Source organism: Vitis vinifera, chromosome 14 (assembly GCF_030704535.1).
Source record: "Vitis vinifera cultivar Pinot Noir 40024 chromosome 14, ASM3070453v1".
Taxonomy (NCBI): domain Eukaryota; kingdom Viridiplantae; phylum Streptophyta; class Magnoliopsida; order Vitales; family Vitaceae; genus Vitis; species Vitis vinifera.
In genome coordinates, this window is record NC_081818.1 from 28781314 (window position 1) to 28802560 (window position 21247).

At 35.4% G+C, this 21247-nt stretch overlaps 3 protein-coding genes across 6 annotated transcripts; 1 reads left to right on the plus strand and 2 right to left on the minus strand.

The window, feature by feature from the left end:
• Positions 1-1846: 1846 nt before the first annotated feature.
• Positions 1847-6998, minus strand: LOC100266295 (E2F transcription factor-like E2FF). Of its 3 annotated transcripts, XM_019224712.2 has the most exons (12): positions 6884-6983; positions 6668-6764; positions 6528-6595; positions 6394-6446; positions 6234-6311; positions 6083-6136; positions 4544-4625; positions 4043-4110; positions 3884-3956; positions 3716-3789; positions 3216-3618; positions 1847-2260 (listed from the first exon to the last, which is right to left on the minus strand). In XM_019224712.2, the coding sequence occupies exons 2-12, from the start codon at positions 6754-6756 to the stop codon at positions 2172-2174; spliced, it is 1131 nt and encodes a 376-aa protein (XP_019080257.1). In that variant the 5' UTR covers positions 6757-6764; positions 6884-6983; the 3' UTR covers positions 1847-2171. The 3 variants fall into 3 exon arrangements, with proteins under 3 accessions (XP_019080257.1, XP_010660999.1, XP_002281897.1); XM_010662697.3 differs by having other exon boundaries at positions 6668-6998; XM_002281861.4 differs by having other exon boundaries at positions 3716-3777; positions 6668-6972.
• Positions 6999-9708: 2710 nt separating this feature from the next.
• On the minus strand, positions 9709-12736 carry LOC100249128 (protein SEC13 homolog-like). The gene is made up of 2 exons (XM_002281820.4): positions 12584-12736; positions 9709-10894 (listed from the first exon to the last, which is right to left on the minus strand). Exon 2 carries the CDS (start codon positions 10805-10807, stop codon positions 9902-9904), a length of 906 nt encoding a protein of 301 aa, XP_002281856.1. The 5' UTR covers positions 10808-10894; positions 12584-12736; the 3' UTR covers positions 9709-9901.
• A 937-nt stretch (positions 12737-13673) lies between these two features.
• Positions 13674-21176, plus strand: LOC100243903 (alpha-mannosidase 2). Of its 2 annotated transcripts, none has more exons than XM_010662698.3 (5): positions 13674-13923; positions 14259-14937; positions 15545-15694; positions 16346-16378; positions 18064-21176. In XM_010662698.3, exons 2-5 carry the CDS (start codon positions 14407-14409, stop codon positions 20797-20799), a joined length of 3450 nt encoding a protein of 1149 aa, XP_010661000.1. In that variant the 5' UTR covers positions 13674-13923; positions 14259-14406; the 3' UTR covers positions 20800-21176. The 2 variants fall into 2 exon arrangements, with proteins under 2 accessions (XP_010661000.1, XP_002276468.1); XM_002276432.5 differs by having other exon boundaries at positions 13677-13923; positions 14287-14937.
• Positions 21177-21247: the final 71 nt, after the last annotated feature.

The window sequence follows — 21247 nt, forward strand, 5'->3', positions numbered from 1 at the left end:
CTTATTATGATGTTTGGTGAGATTTGGGTAACAGGTTAATGATGTGAGCTTACTGAGGAATGGTGTTTGGTGAGGATATGTAAACATCCTTTTTAGTTGGTATAAAAAAGATACAACTAATCACATCATATCATTTCGTATCTTTTTATTAATGATTATTTATTTTTTTCAACCTCTCTCTTAATCTAATAATTTTAGGTTATATTTAGTTTTCAATAAATTTGAGAAAAAATATAAAAAATAAAAATAAAGAGAAAAAATTGATAGAAAAAAAAAATTGATTCAAAGTCAATAAATTATTTTATATCTTTCTTTAAATTCAATATATAAAGATTAAATAATTTTAAAATGCATATATTTTTAAATCATTTTAATTATTTTTTATTTTTTCATATATATTTTCTTAATACTTTTTAAGAATCAAACGTAATATTGATATTTATTTTCTATATGTCTCCTTGCATGTTCACCAAACATGATTCGACATTTGAATATAAAATATATATATATATATATATATATATATATATGAATAAAACACTAAAAAGTCTTATGATCACATGGGGCATGAAACTTTTGTAGTGTTAGGTCATTTGCCATGTACTCAAGGTTTTGGATGACCCACATGTTATTAGGACTTGGAAGCCAGAAAATGAGCTTGGTGTGATTAATGTTATGTTCCTCTTGTAATTTTCTTCAAAAGCAAGGAGGGTTGTGCAGCATCAAACTCAGATATAGGGGAATTCTACTGCTAGTCGATCAAATGATGTTGAAAATATTAATAATTCAAAGTTGAAAATAAAAGGAGTGTGGACAAGCGGGCGTCAATCACACTAATTACCCATCAGAATCTGAAAAAAATTAGAGAAAAAATAATAATAAAAAAAAAGCAAGATCGTGACCAATTGTCTTGATATTATTAACAGATAACGGAGTGACTGTTTTATGTAAGATATTTAGGACCACAAGAAATCAGATTATTGTAAAAGAGGAGAGAAGAGAAGATAGCCATGTCTGCATACTGGGGTCCATTAATCTTTGAGTAAACCATAGAATCAAAATAGAGGTGGACCAAAAACCAAACGGTGGTCATGGCTTGTATGGTCTTATGGCCCCTCCACAGCTGCCTCGAACCACATTTTTGAGATTTTGGATCTGTTTTGCTCAGTTAATACTGTGCCACAATAAATACGGAGATATCCTTTATCTTCTGTGCTTGACAAAGATAATGCCTTGTTAACAACAAAAATAAAAGGTGAAACAATCTTAGAAGCTCAAGGTAAACAGCAGGTAAAGTTTCTTACCTTATTTCCTAATTTACCTGCGTGTGCCCTCATTTTCTCTGCTTCTGCAGGCTCCTCCCATGGCTTCATCCACTTTCAATGGATGATTGAGACCTGAGGTTCATGTAAAGATGGAAAATAATGATCCACTTGTGATATAATGTAAAGAAAACAGTAATATATCCTTATTTATGAACATATATCATCAGAGTTCACTGTGAGCTCTGGGATCTCCTGGGTGCACAACATGTAGCATTGGTTCCAGACCCTGTTTAGGACCCTATTGAAGTTTACACTTTGAGCTTGGCAGCTTCATTCAAGTAGCAGCCTAGAGGGCAATAGGACCCAGCAACGAGTTCACCATTTTCATTTTTAACATATGCCATAAATACCAAGAGAAGACATGCTTTCTCCACGATGTTTCTTCAGGTTTCTACTAGGTCTAATGTGTATCAAATCTGAAGTTCTTGTACCCCAATTGAAGCATTTTGGGTTGAGTGCCTCAACGTACATGTCAAATGAAATGTCCAAGGGAAGACAGTTGTCTTGACCATCTACAAGAATTTGAGAAAAAGAACAATTCTTTTTAATATTTCTCTTTCCAAATATGAATTGGGCAAGGGAAATGGAAAATCACTCTTGCTATCCCTGTATTATTACATGTTCATTTATCCAAACCGATCAAACCTTGGAGACTTACAGCTGTGGAGAAAAGGGAAAAAAAATCAGGACTATGATACTGAAGGTGTTAATGAACAGAGTTGGTGACAAGCGTTCCAATTGGCACATCAAGAAAATGCTTCCAACATGAACTCATGAATTGTGATCTTCATGGCTTGGAAAAGGAAAAGGTGTATTTCATTGCTGTAGTTGGAAATGCCTTTTATTTTATCTAGAGTTCGTCTGTTTCTTCCCAGCAACTTCAACATACCATGACTTCCATGCTTCCACATAATGTCCAAATAGGTCACTGATAGCTGCCACACCATCATCAATAAAACCTTTCAACAATTCAGTTGCTGGAGAGATTATATGTGAAACATAATTAAGTGCATTTAACATGCGAGTCAAGATATGTATTATCTAGAGAACCACATGAAAAGCATGAAAAGAAGAACCTCAGGCATACAATCTGGTGCAAAAACCCAAGAAAAGTTAGGAGTATTGAGTAATTAATAGAGTAATGGGGTTGAGAAGATTGCAGCTATACAAGCAATGATGTCCAAGTGACTTCTAGAACAGATTCTATGATATCTCACATCGGATATAAGAAAAAGTTTTTGACTATATATGTATAGACACCATGTAAATGCATTTTAAAACCGTGAGAGCCCCTTAAGCTCAAAGTGGACAATATTTATATGATTGAGAACGGATCATTACAAATGTTATTAAAGTTGATCCCCGATTATGGTGTAAGGGTTTGCATGGCCTTGTGAAAGGTGTTTGTTTGTTTGGCCTCATAATTATATGAAACACAACAAGGACATTGTGTCTGCGTGAGGGGGTGAGAGGGGGGTTTGTAATATCTCACATCAAATAGGAGAAAAAGTTCCTATAGACATATTTTAAAGCCTTAAGAGCTTAAAACGGATAATATCTACACAGTTGAAGTGAATTGTTATGGATTTACAATGTAGTTTTAAATCTTTCAAAGATGCAAAGAGTAGGAAAGCTAATTGAGAAAAAATAAATGATGTTTCCAATGGAACAATAGAATAGCTAAAAGCTGAAGAGAGTTTCTTTTACTGAAAGCATTGTAAGCCACTTGCAATGATTGTTAAGCATTTTCAACACATTGAATACTGTCAATGCTTGAATTTCCCCACTTGACATTGCGGTCAAGTAAAAAAATATTACCACTAATTTACTGTGCATAATTTGAAAAGGTAGGTCATTAAGAATTTTAGAATGAAATTGAGGTTAAGGTACCTTGATTCCGATACTGAGGACGAAAGGTTGAAGCCAGGCTCTCCCAGTCCTGTGTAGGTTTCATGATTTTATTTGCAGACTCTCCTACTCCGGGAGCAGATGCAGGAGTGAATGGACCAAATACAAACCCCTTTGAGCTATGTTTTGAATTCTGCTCCAATCCATCCCCATTGTTTTCCAAATCATCAGGTTTCATATGCAATGGCATATTTATATTCTGGTTTGACTTCCAATCGGTTGAAGAATCCGCCTTATTTCTCTTCAAACTATAGTTGGTAACATCAGTCCCGAACACTCTCTTCTTAGGCTGTTGGACATCCATAGCAGTAGCAGATGCGTTCTTGAGTTTTCCTTTTACTCCCAGCCACCTAAATGCTGGTTTTCTGCTCTCTGGGTGAGGGGTCTGCAAAACTATAACTAATTAGAGAAAAGAAAAGATGGATGATTCCTAATCAAGCTCCTCTGATTCACCATCAAAGAATTTCAAGAATATATTTTACCTTCTCTATTAGGTTCATGGAAGATAACACATTGGCTATGTCATACAGGCGTCTAACTTTTGCTGCAGAATTATCTTAGAAAGACAATTTCAGTCAAAGTATAAGGCACTTTCTTGCAACCCTCTACTAAAAAGATCAAATTATAAAGGATGATGGGAATGTAATTACTTCTCATAGCTGTTGAATTGTGTCCATCACCCAATAAAGCCATTGCAGCACAATCTAAGGAGATCAAATCTGCCTAAAGAAAAGAAATAAAGGGATATGAATTGAACAAAAAACAATTTAAAGTTTATAACAAATAAATAATTTAAACGCTTGACTTACATCCGAGCAAAGGAAAAGCTTGATAAAATTCCGTGTAAGAAGCCCAAGAGATTTCTCTCTTCTGTTATCTGAACAAATAAAATAAATGTGTAAGGAGCTGACAATTCCAATCTTGGTTCACAAAGTCATTTTTTCCAAAATGGAGCTCAATCTCAAACACTCATGTTCTATCCAGATCTTATAAGTATTAAGGGGGAAAAACAATAGCCTTGTTTGGTTTGCCATGGAAAATGCTAAAAAAAATGCTTGAAGTTGTTTAAAAACTTACACATTTTCAGAATTTTTATTGTATGTATAGAAGATGAACAAAAGCGAAGGACTAGACAAAAAGTTTGAACATATTTTTTATTTTTTTCAGTTTTTCTTTTCTTTTCTTTTTCCTTCTCTTCACACCTTTTGTGATCCAAACAAAAGGTTAACATACATGAAAAGAATACCTGATGTTGCAAGTATCCCACTCCATAAAATCAAATGATAAATCAAGGTAGAAAGAGAAAGTACCATTTTTTGATAATCCAGAAGATCTGTCTTGCCCATCAGATTTTGAATTGGAAGACCCACCCTCTTCTATGTCATCTAGAGACTAGTGAAAAAGGTGAAACTTAATAAAATAGGCACACATAAAGAGATTAGTAAACCCTCTGTTTGGTTGCCAAGAAAAGGGAAGATTGTATTGCCTTGGACTTTTTTTTTTTTTTTGGATGGGCACAAGGAAAAGTGCCTAACAAAGAAAGGTGCTCCCAATGTACACCAGTGGTATACAAAAGACTTAAAAAAGATAAAAAAAGCTACTGAGCAAGATAGCCCACAAAACAACCTATCCATTCACAATTTAGGCTATCTAAAATATTCAACATTGTGGCCATGTCCATCCCATTGCATCCTGAGATCACTACAACAAGGATTTCAAAAAAGCCTCCTTCAGTCTGATCTGACATCTCTTCCTCATAGAATATCCTTCAATTATGCTCTTTCCAAATGCACCAAAATAAACATTACAGAACCATGCACCAAACCTTCCTTTGCCTTTTCTCCATCCCGTTGGCCTTCCACCCTAGGAGAAGGTTTTTCACTGTGTTTGGAAACACCCATTTCAACCCGAAGATTGCTAAAATAAGATTCCACAACTTTTTAGCCCTGTTAGTGACTTAGAATATGACTTGCTGTTTCTTCACTATTTTGCAAAGGCTACAACTATTTTCCATCTCGAGGATATCAATTGTTAGAAACTTTCTCCAAACTGCTTTCCATGCAAAAAATAGATTCTTAATGGAGCATGAAACCTCCAAATTTCCTTACCTAGGAACATCTCTTTACTCCCACCACATAAATAACTATAGTGGGACTTAACACAAAATTTCCCTTCCTATCTTCTTTACACTGTAAGTTGTCCATTCCTACTCCTTGCACTCTCACTAAATGAATGAACTTGAAGAAGTGAACCATCTCATTCATTTCCCAATCTTGCAAGTACCTTTTGAACCAAACAGTCCAATAGCATTCAAACCATTTCTAACTTGGATAGTTGTTTCGATCTTGAAATCATTCCATCCATAAGCCTACTCCAAAAGGCACTCTCACCTCCAGGGCGCTTCATTCCCCAGCCATTGTCTTCAACTTTAACTAACATTAAAGATTAAAAAAAACTTGATTCTATAGTCTAGTTCAGTAGAAGCTTTTTAAGTTTCAATTGGATAAAAGGCAATGAAAAATATCAGACTCTTATTTGGTTTGTCATGCATAAAATGGAAGGAAAATAAGATAATGAAAATTATTTTAAAACTTAAATATGTTTAAACATGTTTTATTTTCTTCACCTTTTTTTCCTTTCTTTTTTCTCATTGCTTTTTCCCTCCGACTTCCCTCCTTACTTTACAAGACTCAAATAAAGACTTACTGTTTCAAATCCCAATTAATAATTTTTTTTTTTTTAAAAAAAATGTAACACCCAACTTTTTGTCTTCTATTTCTTCCCACAGTTTCTCCGCAACCAAACACAACATCGTAGAGAAAAAAAATACACGATCCAAAAGAACCTACTTTTGCAAAGTTGCAGCAGTCTGAGATACTGAAGTTCTCTCTCAAACCCTCCTCCTGTAAACAGATCAAAACACAAAAGACAACAAAATTTCAAAAATTCCTACGACTATGCTCATTGAAATGTGAGATAAAACTGACAAATAAAATTTACCTTGAGCTCCTCCAAAGCCCTAGGAATTGCCCCAAAACCCTTCCACGAATACTGATTCTTGGCTTTCCTCGCTAAAATCTGATAAAATAAAAACACAGTTAAAATATACAGTGCAACAATCCAAACAGAAACCAACAAGAAAAACAAACAAAACTCTTACACCGACACTCTCTAAGATATTGACAATATCATAAATCCTTCGCCGCTCAACTCCTGCAAGCTCAGTCCGATTCAGTAAAAACAATCTAAACCATGATACCACATTAAAAAAAAAAAATTAGGGTAAGACCTGACCTAATCGGCTTGCAGCATCGTCGAGTCCGATCGATTCGACGTCCTCCCGGTCGTACAAGCTCAAAAAGCTGCACGAAAAATCATCATGAGGAAAATATTGACAAGATCTAGAGGCAGAGAGATAAGGGTGGAGAGAGTACTTGGTGCACAAGAGGCCAAGGGATTTCTCTTTCCGACTGTAGAAGTACTGTGCTTTGGGATCATTTTCCCGAGAAACAAACGACGACATTCCAGTAGCTGGTTCAAGAATCAATCTTTTAGTGAGATTATTGTAAAAAGATATACCGTTAAAATTGGGAGGAGGGTTATAGAATTTTGGCGGGTTTGAAAATTCAAAGGAGATTTCCGATCTGAACCTCGCAGTTTTCGGCGAGAGGGAGAGAGAAAAACAGAGGGCGGCGCGGTAATTCAAATTGGGAAATTGAGGAGCAGTTAGACTTTTTTTTTTTCCTTTTCCAAAAAAAAAAAGCACTTTTCTAACTCGAAAATGACATTCGACAAACTTCCCCGCTAAAATAGTTTTTCAAGAATTTATTTTGAAATTAGACTTTTTTAATAACAAATTTAAGATATTTTTACTTATTTTTCATAGAGTATTAACAGTAATTAAAAATACAAAATTACTTTAAAAAATTTTACATGAAACTATTTTTTTTTTCATTTAATTTCTTAAACAAAATTTTATTCTTGAAAATAATTAAAAAGACAATTTTTTTTACAATTTTCATTAAAACTTTTCAAACAAATTGTCTATGCCTTTTATCTTTACCCATATTACAAACGTATTTAAATGCATTAATTATTTATTAATTTACATTTTATCCTCTTCAAAGCCTTCTTTGTTGCTTATTTACTTAAATTATATTTGGCTATATTTGGTTCAAATAAAATATGAAAATAAAAAAGAAAAATAAAATAATTAATTTAATTTAATTTCTTTTTTTTATATGAGAAAATCATATTTTTTAATATTTTTTTCTTTTTCTAATACTTTTTTTGAAACCGAACATAGCATTTATACTTGTAAATAAGTTTAAAGGACTAATATTTATTATTATTATTTCCTCAATTATTTCTGTTAATTACATCGAGTTCTATGATTATTGTTTAATCTGCTGCTCTTACTCGGTGGTTAAATCCTAATTGGATTTATTGTTTGGTATTAGCTCCCTTTTTTTAAGTCTATTGATGGTGCATCTAATGCACCATTTAGGCTACTAACCATACCATTTTTGTGCTTTTCAGAGTTGAGACAAAAAACACCATTGAATGGATGTAAATTTCACCCCATTTTCTCTATTGATGGTGCAATAATTGTATGCTCCACGTTTTCCTTCAAATTTTCTCTACTATGTAAATCCACATACCTGCAAATCATCTTCTAAATTTTGTCCTTAAAATCCTCTATTTGTGTTAGATTTATTCGTGATTTTATTTATTTATTTATATAAATAAATTTAGATTTTACTTTTAAATATTTATCAATAATTATACTAGAAATGTAAAGGATTAATTGATTAAAAATAACGAAAACATTTCAAATTTATAAAACTAACCGCTTTCATAATTTGAAGAGTAACCCATTTTTAATATAAATATTCTTCAATATTTTTATTATTTATACGTGTTTTAAAAGAAAATGTTATTTTTATAAAAATAGGATAAGGGTATTTTTGTCAAAAATGAATATTTTTTAAATTGAAAAAATGTGAAGGGTTAGGTTTCCAAAATGGAAAAGATTTCATATCTTTTTAATTGGTTATCCTAAGTCTAAAAGACCATAAATTATAAAAAGATAAAAGAGAAAAAATTGGAAAGATAATTATGATAAAATTTCAATTATTAACATATTAAAAATCTAGATGACTATAAAAACTAGATGCATGTGCAATTTAATTTATATTTTATCCGATATAATTGTAACATTTTTATTATTAAAAAATTTATTTTCAAATATTAAATTAATGATATTTTTTTAATCTCTTTTTTAAAGTCATCATTATAAATTTTGATTTAAAGAATTTATTTCAAAAGACACTCATGTTGTTATAACATGTTCCATCAAGAGAAAAAGACTCTTTACTCGTTGGTGCAAAAGACACTCAAATGTTTTAGCCACTCGGTCCTTTGGGTACTAGCCTAGTAGGCGACCAGTGTGATCTGACCTATTTGTATTTGCCTTTGGTGGGAGTCTCTTATCCAAACCTCGTCGCTGTTGTAAGATTCCCCAGAGAACCAAAATCCCTCGGGCGCCCAAGCTGTTCCGCAGTTTCCATCTAACAAATGGATGTTTCCAGTCGTTAGCAAAGTAAGGCTGGTCACCTTGGGTTCACGTTTCTCACCCATTTCCCAGCTAGGCTTGTGAAAACCGCGGCATTGTGCCCATCATAGTTACTTGCGGCGATTGATAACAAAAATTGATAGACTGGCATAAAAGCATATATTCCCATCCTAGGTCATCGGAGCTCCGTATATGTTTGCAGAAGATGAAAAGCAAAACATCTATAATATAGATTGCTCAGAGGAAACCACAAACTTGATTGTCAGAAAATTTCATTCGGCATTCTTCATGCCATTGTCAAACTTATTTTCCTGCCTGTATGAATTGAGTCTTATTCTCTGAATTGTGTCACTGGAAACTGATGATGCCTTGCTAAGTCTCTCAGACATTTGCGCAGATAGCATGTACTACTGGAAGTACATGAACATGAACATGAGCATGAGCATGCTCACTTCTGACCTAGGAAATGGAATTTTTTGCTAAACTTACAACTGAAATGAAGTGACAAATAAGGTCTCTACCCAAGTGGTGCATGCAAAGGAGAAAGAGGACTTTCTTGGGTGACATCGTTTTGGGATAAATAAGAATATAAACAATTGGCTATGAAGAGAACAATGCACTCGTCTATCAAGGTTTTTAGAAGCATGCCAAGGAAGATTTTACATACATCAACAGTGGAGTTAGCAACTTGTTTTCTACCCCTAACAGTGCATGGCCTGCACAAAGATTTAAAACAATTGAAGTAATTCTTGATGCAGAACTGTCAAAAGCTGAATGCACTTGACACTCCTGAAAAAGACCACCAAACACATTTTCCAAACCAGGGACAAAAAAAGGATGGAGAAAATCAAAATCATTCAGGTATTTATAATAAACAGAAATAGTAGAACAAGAGAAAAATGAAAGAAAAAGCATTTAATCAATTCTCACTTCTTTCACCTCTAAGATTTGGGAACCACACTGACTAATACAATAAAAGTATTCAACATTATACCAAAATAAAATATTGACGAATGCTAACAAACTTAGTTCTTCATCAGGCTAAATGACATGAATTGGAACTAAAAGAACAAAAAACAAGGAAACCTGGAATCTATGGGTCCACTGTAGTAACCTGTTGCCACTCACCATCAACTGCTTCTTTCCATAATGTCACATTATTGTTTCCATCAGCCACAGCCAATAGGTTTCCAGTCAGCGACCATGAGACCCTCCAAACTGGGGTCTTGAAATCCTTCAAAACTTTACCCTCCCATTGATCACCTTCCTTGGCCACAGTCCATATTACAACTGTTCCATCCTGTGAAGCACTTGCAATTGTGGACTTTGGAAGCCCCAAATTGGGTGCCCAAGCCACATCCCTTACCCAATCTGTATGCATCTGAAGAGCAGGGAAACAGTCCATCTTCCAATTCCCGTTGTATAGCTTCCACACCTTCACAGTATTATCACAGCCACCAGAAACCAGCTTCTGAACAGGATCCAGCAGACCAGATCCAACCAGAGCACCAGGAGCCATTGATGGGGCCCATGAAACTGAGGTTACTCCAACAGGGTGAGCTTGATCTATCTTTGTGGTGTCCCAAGTGCCATCAGACCTAGCAGTGAAGACAGAGATATTCCCATCAGAGGACCCACAAGCCAAGCAGAGGCCAAGTTCATGAGGTGCCCAAGCAATGGAGTTGACAGATGATTTATGATCACTGAAAACATGAGCTTGTGTCCACTCATTTTGATTTCCTTCCTTCCAGATTATCACTCGGCCATCATAGGAACAAGAAGCAAGGATTGATCCAAACTTGGGGTGTGCCCAAACAACCTGCCAAACAGGGCCTTGATGACCAATCAAAGTAGCAAGGTGTTGTGAAGCATTATTGCTAACACCGATTATCTTAATGGTGGTATCAGATGAAGCTGTTGCCACTCTCTTTCCATAGTAATCCATGGCAACATCATGGACTGTGTCCTGGTGACCTGTTTCGATCTTCTGTGAAGGCATCTTTCCTGATATCCCTTTTGGTTATCACTATAATTCACCTTTGCAACTTCCTTCAGCTCAGCTTCTTGGGTTCCTTCTCTTGAACTCCTAAGTTTTGTAGGTTGAGAACAAAAAATACCATTACCAATTGATTGGCAACAGGTTGATTTAACTTCCAAACTATTTTAAAACACACAACTTAGTAAAAGCAAAGCTCAAAAGAACAATTTAGGTGGGATTTGGATATGCTTCCTATTTTTTATTTTTAAAAATAGAAATTTCCATACAAGATATAAGAACTCTCATACAAAAAACAAAACTTTATCTTGTATTCTTGAAAATTCTTTTCAAAATTTTAAAAATTTAAGGAAGTGATTTTACTTCCTTAGATTTAAATTTTTTTTAGTGTTTTCAAGTACACAAGGTCTCTACCTAGTTTTTGTATAAGAATTCCTACATTTTATATGAGAATTCACATTTTTTAAAAAATAAATAAGTAAATAAATGCATCCAAAACATGCACTTAGTTTTTTCTTTTTTCTCTTTTTTTTTTTTTTTTGACAAGTAAATAAAATATGCAGATACCACACAGATATAAACAAAGTATACACTAAATAAATTGTAAACAAGAGCCATTACAAAAAATTTCTATCTACCACCACCACATATTATAAGAGAGAAAAAAATTGTTAAGACATTCGCATGTGCTTGAAAATCCTAGATTCTTAACACTGGCCTGCACACTAAGTATTGACTCTTGTGCACCAATAAATTAGTTGCACCAACTAACTAATCTGGCAAATGATTATGGTTATTCATTAATAACAGCAGCATACACCATTAAACTTGACTCACTACCCATTTGACTTTACTCAATACTTCAAAGCATAAATTTGGTTGGACTTGTAAAAAAAATTATACATTTGGTTGGAAAGAAATTGATTTCTTCAGAAAAAACTGAAAAAATTAAGCGTTCAGACGATTGCCCAAAATCATCCAAAAGAGACAAATCACAAAAAGGTCATAACATTATCAAAATTAGGAGAATCTAGAATAAAGCTGTGTTTGTTTTTGCAGAACTGAATTTGATTTGGAATAGTAATATAATTTGTAAATACTACTCTCACTGGGGATTTTATTTGTGGATTCATGGTCTCCACAATCTAACTCCAATTCCAAATCCATTAGCACATAAGAAACAAAACTTTAATTTGCAGGTCCAGATCAATGCACCCTATTCTTACACATTTTTGCAACCAAACACATTCTAATAAAGAGGCTTGAATAAAAAACCATATATCACATTCTAATCATCCAAACACGTCTCCTTCAGTTAACATCAACTTTTTTGAACCAAACAAATTAAACTTTAAAAAAAATCAATTCGCCCAAGTAAATGAATAGACGCAATGCATTTTAAAGCTGAAAATTTAATTGCACATAGTTATTTGGAATCAAACAATTTCCTATGGACATACAATCACGCAGTTCTTCTATCCTTCATCTATACCAGAATTTCTAAATGTGTCCTTTCAAAATGAATCCGAATCAAGTGCGAATCGTAAAACGATGCATCTAAGATAGATCTAGACGCCAAACGAATAGATCTGGGAAATTTCAATTTGATCCAAAATAATCTCCCCAAATCAAAGGAGGAAAAACTGAGAACAGGTGAGGATGCATCCATATTATGGCGCCATACAACCAAGGATCAAATTAAAAACCCTATATAACAATTTTTGTTGGAATTTAAATCATAATATCGACATAGATTGTGAGAACCGTGCCCGCGAATACCTGATTGGATCTGAGAGCCTAACTTCAGATGAGAAAGCTCGAACGCTCCCTCTTTCTTTCTCGCCGAGCTTAGCTTTCGTGGTCGGAGGAAAGGTCTTTGGATTTATTTCTCTTTTCCGCTCTTGGCGGTTGTTTGGATGCAGGCGTTATTGTATCTTGGGTTGGGACGCACACGTGATGGCCCTTGCAGGGAGGTGCTCTTGGGCTTGACCAGTTTTTGGGCCAGAAAAAATTTAAGAACGTGGGGTTAAAGTTCCAATTGAATTGGACTTGGCCCAATGTTCAGCGATGGGATCATATTCAAAAAAAAAAAAAGACGGAGGAAAAAACAAGGGTTTTATGGGGAAACACAAGAGGAAGAAACATCCTTGTTTTTATTGGTGGTGGGTCATGACAAGTAGAGAAACTATCCAATTAAGAGAAAAAAAAAAAAAAAGATTTTGAGTCACTAATTTAAGGAAATATAAAAAAAAGAATCGGGGATTTCGTAAATCAGTTATTTTTATCTATTTAAAAATATTATAAAAAATATATATTTTTATAAGTCAGATAATTATTTTTTGAAATATATTTTTACTTGATAATATTAACTAAATTTACCAAAAAAATAATTTTCCATTTTAATTTGATAAAAGTACTTTACAATGAATATATTATAAATTTAGAAATAAAATCTTTTTAATTCTTTAATTAATAATGATTTTATATTCTGCATTATTTAAATCCACTCATCTTTTCATCTCTTTTTAATAAAATTAAATATTTTTTTTACTTCACATCAACAATAAAATAAAAATTTTAAAAATTAAAAATACAATTAAAACTAAAATACTTAAAAATTAAATATAATTAAAATAAAAACTTAAAAAATTTAAAAATAAAATATTGACTCTTATCGTATTTCCAGCTCTTTTTCGATATTTATATTTTTAACTTTAAAGTTTTTTTTTTAGTTTTAACTATATTTTTAATTTTTTACATTTCTTATTGTAAAAAAAAATATTAATTGATGTTATTAACATGCCAAATAAAAATATCATTTTATGAAATAATTATCTAATTAATGAAAAAATGAATGTAGTTTTGATTGGAAACCCTCCTTTTTAGTAGCAATACAAGATAATATCAAGTCTAATTATATAAAAAATAAAAAATAAATTAAAATTATAATTAAACTCCAAAGGATTCTTGACAATCTGAATCTCAAACATCAGACATTTCTTTAGGTTCCCTCTTTGATGAGGTCTAAGAACGAATGCAACTAAAATAATCATTCACTTATATTTTGTTTGGTTGCTGTTAAGGGGGCGGTGGTATTGTTCATCAAGAAGTTTCATCAGGTAAGGAAGTTTCATTCCTTGTCATTTGTTCTTCCATTGATTTTGTCATCCACCATTTACTCTGCATTTCTTAATGATTGGTTTTACCTTTGAAAATTTTCTAAAGATTCTTACAAATCTTCCTGCAAAAGCCAATTTTCATCATTTTGTCTCATCTTGTATGGTGTATTGTTCGTATTTAGCTGAATCTTTTCCAAAAATATTTCATTATAATTTACAAATTAAAAAGAAAAAAAAAAGAAAAAGAAAATTCTAAATTTCTAGTATCAGGAAACAGGAAGCATTAGAGTGGACTTTTCATATTCATATCCTGAGAAATTTAATGATGGACACAGATTTAATTTGAAGATTGTTGGAGTGCAGAAAATGGAAAGGTAAAAGCGGGGTTGGGGGGGTGTTTACCTTGACTTGGAAGAAGCCCTGGAAGCAAAGTCGGTCCTTTTTTGGGGTCTGGATCCTGGAGTGAGGTAGCTGAGTTTTTTAATGGCGTTCTCTTCTCGGCGTGGAGGATGGGCTCACTCTTTGCTTCCCTCTTCCAATTCCAAATCCAAGCTACCCAGAAAGGCTCGCAAGAGGACCTTCCTCAAGGACTTCTTCTTGGCCAACTTTTTCACAATCGGCCTCTCGCTCTCCCTCATCTTCCTCCTCTTCATCACCTTCCGATACGGGGTCCCCAAGCCCCTGGCCTTCAAATCAAGCAACTCTCGCCTGCCCAAGCTCAGAAAACAGGGTCCCAGGAAGCCCATTTCGCCGGAGGTCGCGGGTTCGGGGGCTGCGGTTGATATCACCACCAAGGATTTGTATGATAAGATCGAGTTCTTGGATAAGGATGGTGGGCCGTGGAAGCAAGGTTGGGTAGTGAATTACAAAGGGAACGAGTGGGATTCGGAGAAATTGAAGATTTTTGTGGTGCCGCATTCGCATAACGATCCGGGTTGGAAGCTCACGGTCGAAGAGTACTACGATCGGCAGTCGCGCCACATACTTGATACCATCGTCGAGACGCTTTCCAAGGTGGGTCTTCGGTATAATTTTCTGATCTTACAATTTCTGGGTCTTTGTTGAGTTGGATTGAAATTAATTGAGCAAATGATGTGTTGCCGGTCTTTAACGAGCTTTCCTGAAACAAGCTTAGTGAAGTGATGATTATGATTGTTTTTTCCTCTTTGGTTTGGGGTTTACGATGTCTTTGTAACTGAATTTTTATTAGCTTTTACGTTTCTTTCTATGATTTGTTTTAGTTAATTAGCCAACTTGTTGCTGTTACATAGTGATTTTAAATTAGAATTGGATTGGTTGCTGGGAAAATGTATGGGAAGAAGAGAAATAGAAGGTTAATAAGCATTAAAAAGTCACTAAATTGAACTACTTGGATCACTGGAGTTAAGTTTGTCATTTCTCATGTTCTTTCCTTGTTTTTCTGAGTAACCAAACAGAGCACGGAGCAGAAGGGAACATGGATAAATCATTTATGTTTTGTATCATTGGTTTGTGGAACATAGGAATAATTAGAGTTTATCTGTTTAAAAAATGGTAGAATTTTTGCTTGTTTATGAGAAAGTTGTTTGGAGAGTACACAGAGGCCTGATGTTACTCAGGATTGTATTGGGTGGATGTGTAGGATGCTCGCCGCAAGTTTATATGGGAAGAGATGTCTTATCTGGAGAGATGGTGGAGGGATGCCTCTGATACTAGAAAAGAAGCCTTCACTAATCTGGTCAAGAATGGGCAATTAGAAATTGTTGGAGGTGGATGGGTGATGAATGATGAGGTAAATCTTTTTGGCCTTTATAAGCTTATTTTCTGTCAATTGCTACTAAAAAACACTTGATATTCCTGTGCTAGCTGAATTTGTAACTTCGTTCTGAGTTTTATTTGAACTTCTCCACAATTTTTTCTCCTTCAAGCTTTGTATTTACGTCAGTGAGATGCTTGTTTCTTGGTTCATGATTATCATCAGATCATGGGAAAGTTCTATAGATCATAGTATCGTATGGAATGAGTTTGTAATATGCCAAGGCTGGTTTCTGCACTAAATTTGATTCCCAATCTTTTGGTTGGATTTGGCTAGTTATGGTACCGCTTTGAAGAATTCTAGTTCAAAATTTCACTATATTCTGGTTGAGCAGTCTATTCTCCAGGAAATCATTGTCCCCTCAACTCCCCTCTAAATTTTAGTTGTTGAGTTTACTAGTTTACTGGTTAGCACTGATTCTAGTCATCAAATTAAGCAAGGAAACAAATGTGTTTATTGACAGAAAACTTTTGCAGAAAGATAAAAATAGAACTATAAAATAAGACTAGTCTGTTAATCTAATTCCAGGCTATGCTTTCACTGCTCTTGAAATATGAATTAACTGCAAAAAAATTTCATTCTGAGAAACCTAACTCATCAAGTCTGTGATTCACTTTCTTTTTGCAGGCTAATTCGCATTATTTTGCCATAATTGAGCAGGTATACCATACACTCTATTTCAGCTCTTTTAGTAGTACATATTTCTTGTTTTTTATTGGTTGTTTGTTCTGCATTATTCTTGTGGCTGTGTTAACAGCCAAATCCATCTATCAAAAAACTATTAGGCATTGAATTTGAATTTACTTACTGTCCATGTGATTCATTGGCGTTTCTTAAGGTTCCTAAGCTTGATAGTCCCTCAACATATTGTTGGAATAATTAACTAAATCAGTTGTTCTGCTTGTAAGTTGAAATGTTAATATCATAAGAAGAGTGGAGCAGAATCTGAATTGCGATCCTAGATAAGAAGATGCATGGGACATTAGGATGGTTATGAATGAATTAGTAAATTTGAGATAGAAAGATATCAATGTAGTTTTGGTGCACTTATGTTTTCTTAGTCATCTTTGGTGGAGTTCTAGGATTTATTTTGGTTGAGGTCTCTGTTTGTTTCATCTATATGTTGAAAATATGTTAATGATATGCATCCTTGTTCTTTTATATGTTCACCCTTTCACTTACCCAAAAAAGAAAAAATTGTTAATGATATTATATAGTGTGTTTTAAGTTAGTCATTTGGATTTGTGCATGATCTAAAGGATGTTAGGCAATTTTGACTGCATACACACTGATGCATGCACCTACAAACATTCACACATTCACATTTGGGCACAATGGGAACAGACTGCATACAGTTCCGTATGAGCTAATTTTCCCCAGTTCAATTCAATGGTCAAGGGAATTGCCCCCTTTTGTTCCTTATAGTCAAATCTCATTTGCTCATCTTCTTTTAAATTCTTTTTGCTTGTTAGCATTCAATGCTGATAATCTACAAGATTAAGATCTTTTAGTATCTGTTTCCTGGGTAGCTCTGAAAGTTCTTAATTTGTATAGATTCTATCCTATCACCCTGTCATTCATGCATCAGGTATGTGGTTAAATGATGCTTTCATGTGCAAATCAGATATCCTCTCTTTTTTTTTGGGGGGGAAGGTGCTCACTCTGGATAGGCTCCAGATAAGAGGGGTGCAACTCCCAAATTGCTGTTTTTTGTGTGGTTGTGATGAAGAGAATGTAAATCATATTCTTTTACACTGTATAGTGACTAGAGCCTTATGGGATATTATTTTTGGGTTGATAGATATTAAGTGGGTCCTCCCAGAAATTGTAAAGGAGACTTTAATCTCCTGGAGGGGCTCATTTGTAGGGAAGAAAAGGAAAAAGATTTGGAAATCCATTCCGTTGTGTATTTTTTGGATGGTTTGGAAGGAGAGGAATAGGTTAGCGTTTAGGGGGGGTGTGGTGAATATCCAGAGGTTAAAGAGTTCTTTTGTTTGTAATTTATGGAATTGGGCCAAAGTGTATTTAGGTGAGAAGTCTTTCTCCCTTATAGGTTTTTTGGAGTGGATAGCTTCCACTTGAGGGGAGGTAGTTCTTTTTGGTCCTTTTTCTCTTTTTGAGGCTGTAGCCGTCTTGTATACTCCCTGTATGCTTTGTGGCGATTAGCCTTTCTAATGCAATTCTTGTTTACTTATCAAAAAAAAAAAAAAAATTGGTTTATTGTATTGAATTCATACAACAATCAATGAGGTTACTAGTCTGTATTATCTGTTTCCTAGGCAGCTCTCAAATTCTTAATTCATTGGTGATTCCCCCATCTGATCTTTGTCTGATTTATATCTCAGATTACAGAGGGAAATATGTGGTTAAATGACACCATTGGGGTTGTTCCTAAAAATTCTTGGGCAATAGATCCATTTGGTTACTCTCCGACCATGGCTTATCTTCTTCGTCGCATGGGCTTTGAAAACATGCTTATCCAGAGGACCCACTATGAGCTGAAGAAAGAGCTTTCTTGGCACAAGAATTTGGAGTACATATGGCGTCAGAGCTGGGATGCTGAGGAATCCACAGACATTTTTGTCCATATGATGCCCTTCTATTCATATGATGTTCCACATACTTGTGGACCCGAGCCTGCTATCTGTTGTCAGTTTGACTTTGCTCGAATGCGTGGCTTTATGTATGAACTCTGTCCATGGGGGCAACATCCAGTAGAGACCAACCAGGAAAATGTGCAAGAGAGAGCACTGAAACTACTAGATCAATATAAGAAGAAATCAACACTATACCGGACAAATACACTGCTTGTTCCTCTGGGAGATGATTTTCGTTATATCAGCATCGATGAAGCAGAAGCTCAGTTTAGGAATTACCAGCTGTTATTTGATTATATTAATTCTAATCCCAGTCTAAATGCAGAAGCAAAGTTTGGCACTTTGGAAGACTATTTCCATACACTACGGGAGGAGGCTGATAGAATAAATTATTCACGTCCTGGTGAGATTGGCTCTGGCCAGGTTGGAGGTTTTCCTTCACTCTCAGGTGACTTCTTTACATATGCTGATAGACAACATGACTATTGGAGTGGCTATTATGTATCAAGACCTTTCTTCAAGGCTGTTGATCGGGTTCTCGAGCAGACATTACGAGCTACAGAAATGCTGATAGCTTTATTGCTAGGACACTGCCATAGAGCTCAATGTGAAAGATTGCCAACTGGCTTTGCCTACAAGTTGACTGCAGCAAGAAGAAACTTAGCTCTTTTCCAGCATCATGATGGGGTAACTGGCACTGCTAAGGATCATGTGGTTGAGGATTATGGAACTAGGATGCATACATCTTTGCAGGACTTGCAAATTTTCATGTCTAAAGCTATTGAAGTACTGCTTGGAATCCGTCATGAAAAATCTGATCAGACCACAGCTCAGTTTGAGCCAGCACAGCTAAGATCCAAATATGATATCCAGCCAACTCACAGAGCAATCAGCCCTCCAGAAGGAAGTGCTCAGTCTGTGGTATTTTTTAATCCATTGGAGCAAACAAGGAATGAGGTTGTGATGGTTGTGGTTAATCGGCCAGATGTAACTGTTTTGGCTTCCAACTGGACATGTGTTAAAAGCCAAGTTTCCCCTGAGTGGCAACATGATAAAAGCAAGATTTTCACTGGGAGGCATCGTGTCCATTGGAAAGCTTCTGTTCCTGCCATGGGATTGGAAACATATTACATTGCTGTTGGATATGTTGGATGTGAGAAAGCCAAACAAGCAAAACTTAAATTTGCCACAAAGTCCAATCATTTGCCTTGCCCTGCACCATATGCTTGCTCAAAGTTAGAAGGTGACACAGCAGAAATCCAAAATCGGCATCAAACACTCACCTTTGATGTTAAGCTTGGTTTGTTGCAGAAAATAAGCCACAAGGATGGTTCGCAAAGTGTTGTGGGTGAAGACATAAGCATGTATTCTAGTTGGGGAAGTGGGGCTTATCTATTCAAGCCCACTGGTGATGCTCAGCCTATTATCAAAAGTGGTGGTCAAATGGTGATTTCTGAGGGCCCTCTGATGCAGGAAGTTTTTTCTTATCCAAAGACAACGGTAGAAAAGACCCCCATCTCTCACAGCACCCGCATATATAATGGAGAAAAGAATAGCATACAGGAATTTGTAGTTGAGAAGGAATATCATGTTGAGCTTATTGGTCAGGATTTCAATGACAAGGAATTGATAGTAAGATACAAGACAGACATTGATAACAAAAGGATCTTTTACTCTGATCTAAATGGCTTTCAAATGAGCAGGAGGGAAACCTATGATAAGATTCCTCTGCAGGGGAATTACTATCCAATGCCTTCTTTGGCATTCATGCAAGGATCCAATGGTCAACGGTTTTCTGTACATACCCGACAGTCATTGGGTGCAGCAAGCCTTAAAAATGGTTGGTTGGAGATTATGCTTGACCGCCGTTTATTGAGAGATGATGAACGTGGCCTTGGGCAAGGAGTAATGGATAACCGTCCGATGAATGTAGTTTTCCACATCCTAGTGGAATCCAACATTTCCTCCACTTCAAATCCAGTTTCCAACCCTCTTCCACTAGACCCCTCTCTTCTCTCTCATAGTGTAGGTGCTCATCTGAACTATCCCTTGCACGCATTCATTGCCAAGAAACCACAGGAAACAGCGGTGCAACAGCCATCAAGATCCTTCTCTCCTTTAACTGCTTCCTTACCATGTGACCTGCATGTTGTGACCTTCAAGGTCCCTCGGCCGTCAAAATACCCTCTGCAGCCCCCTGAAGACCCCAGATTTGTTCTGATGTTGCAAAGGCGAAAGTGGGATTCTTCCTACTGTAGAAAGGGCAGGTCACAATGCACACGCATAGCCGACGAGCCTGTAAATCTGTTCTCCATGTTCAAGGGGCTTACGGTGTTGAATGCCAGAGCAACTTCTCTAAACCTCTTGCATGAGGACACAGAGATGCTTGGGTACAGTGAAAAGGTTGGAGAAGCTGCTCAGGAGGGTCCAGTGCTTATCTCTCCCATGGAAATACAGGCTTACAAATTGGAACTGCGTCCCTAACAAATGTATACGACAGTCTTATTGTATCACCCTTCCTCATGGTGGCTGAGTGAGCTGGGGTTAGTAGCCAAAAAGACCCTATTTCTTCAAATCCTCATCAAATAATTGTGGAATTGGCTTACCACCCTCAGGCCAGTGACAATATGTTGAAGCAGCAAGATAATTATCAGTAGAATGTTGTACAAGTTCTTCAAATAGTTGAGGTTCAGTGACCTTCGCTTTTTCTTTTTGTTTGATATACAACCACTGTCTTTAAATCAAGCGATGGGAAAACCCTTTTTTTGGTGAGTCATTGTTGGAGTTGGGAGGATTGTAGCATCAGTGTCAGTAATTTCCAGAAAACATTAGAACATCATACCATTATAATGTTTTGAGTATATATTGTCTCTGCATATGATTTTTAGCTTCAAAAACAAACATTAACAGGCACTATAGGTGCCTAAAGATT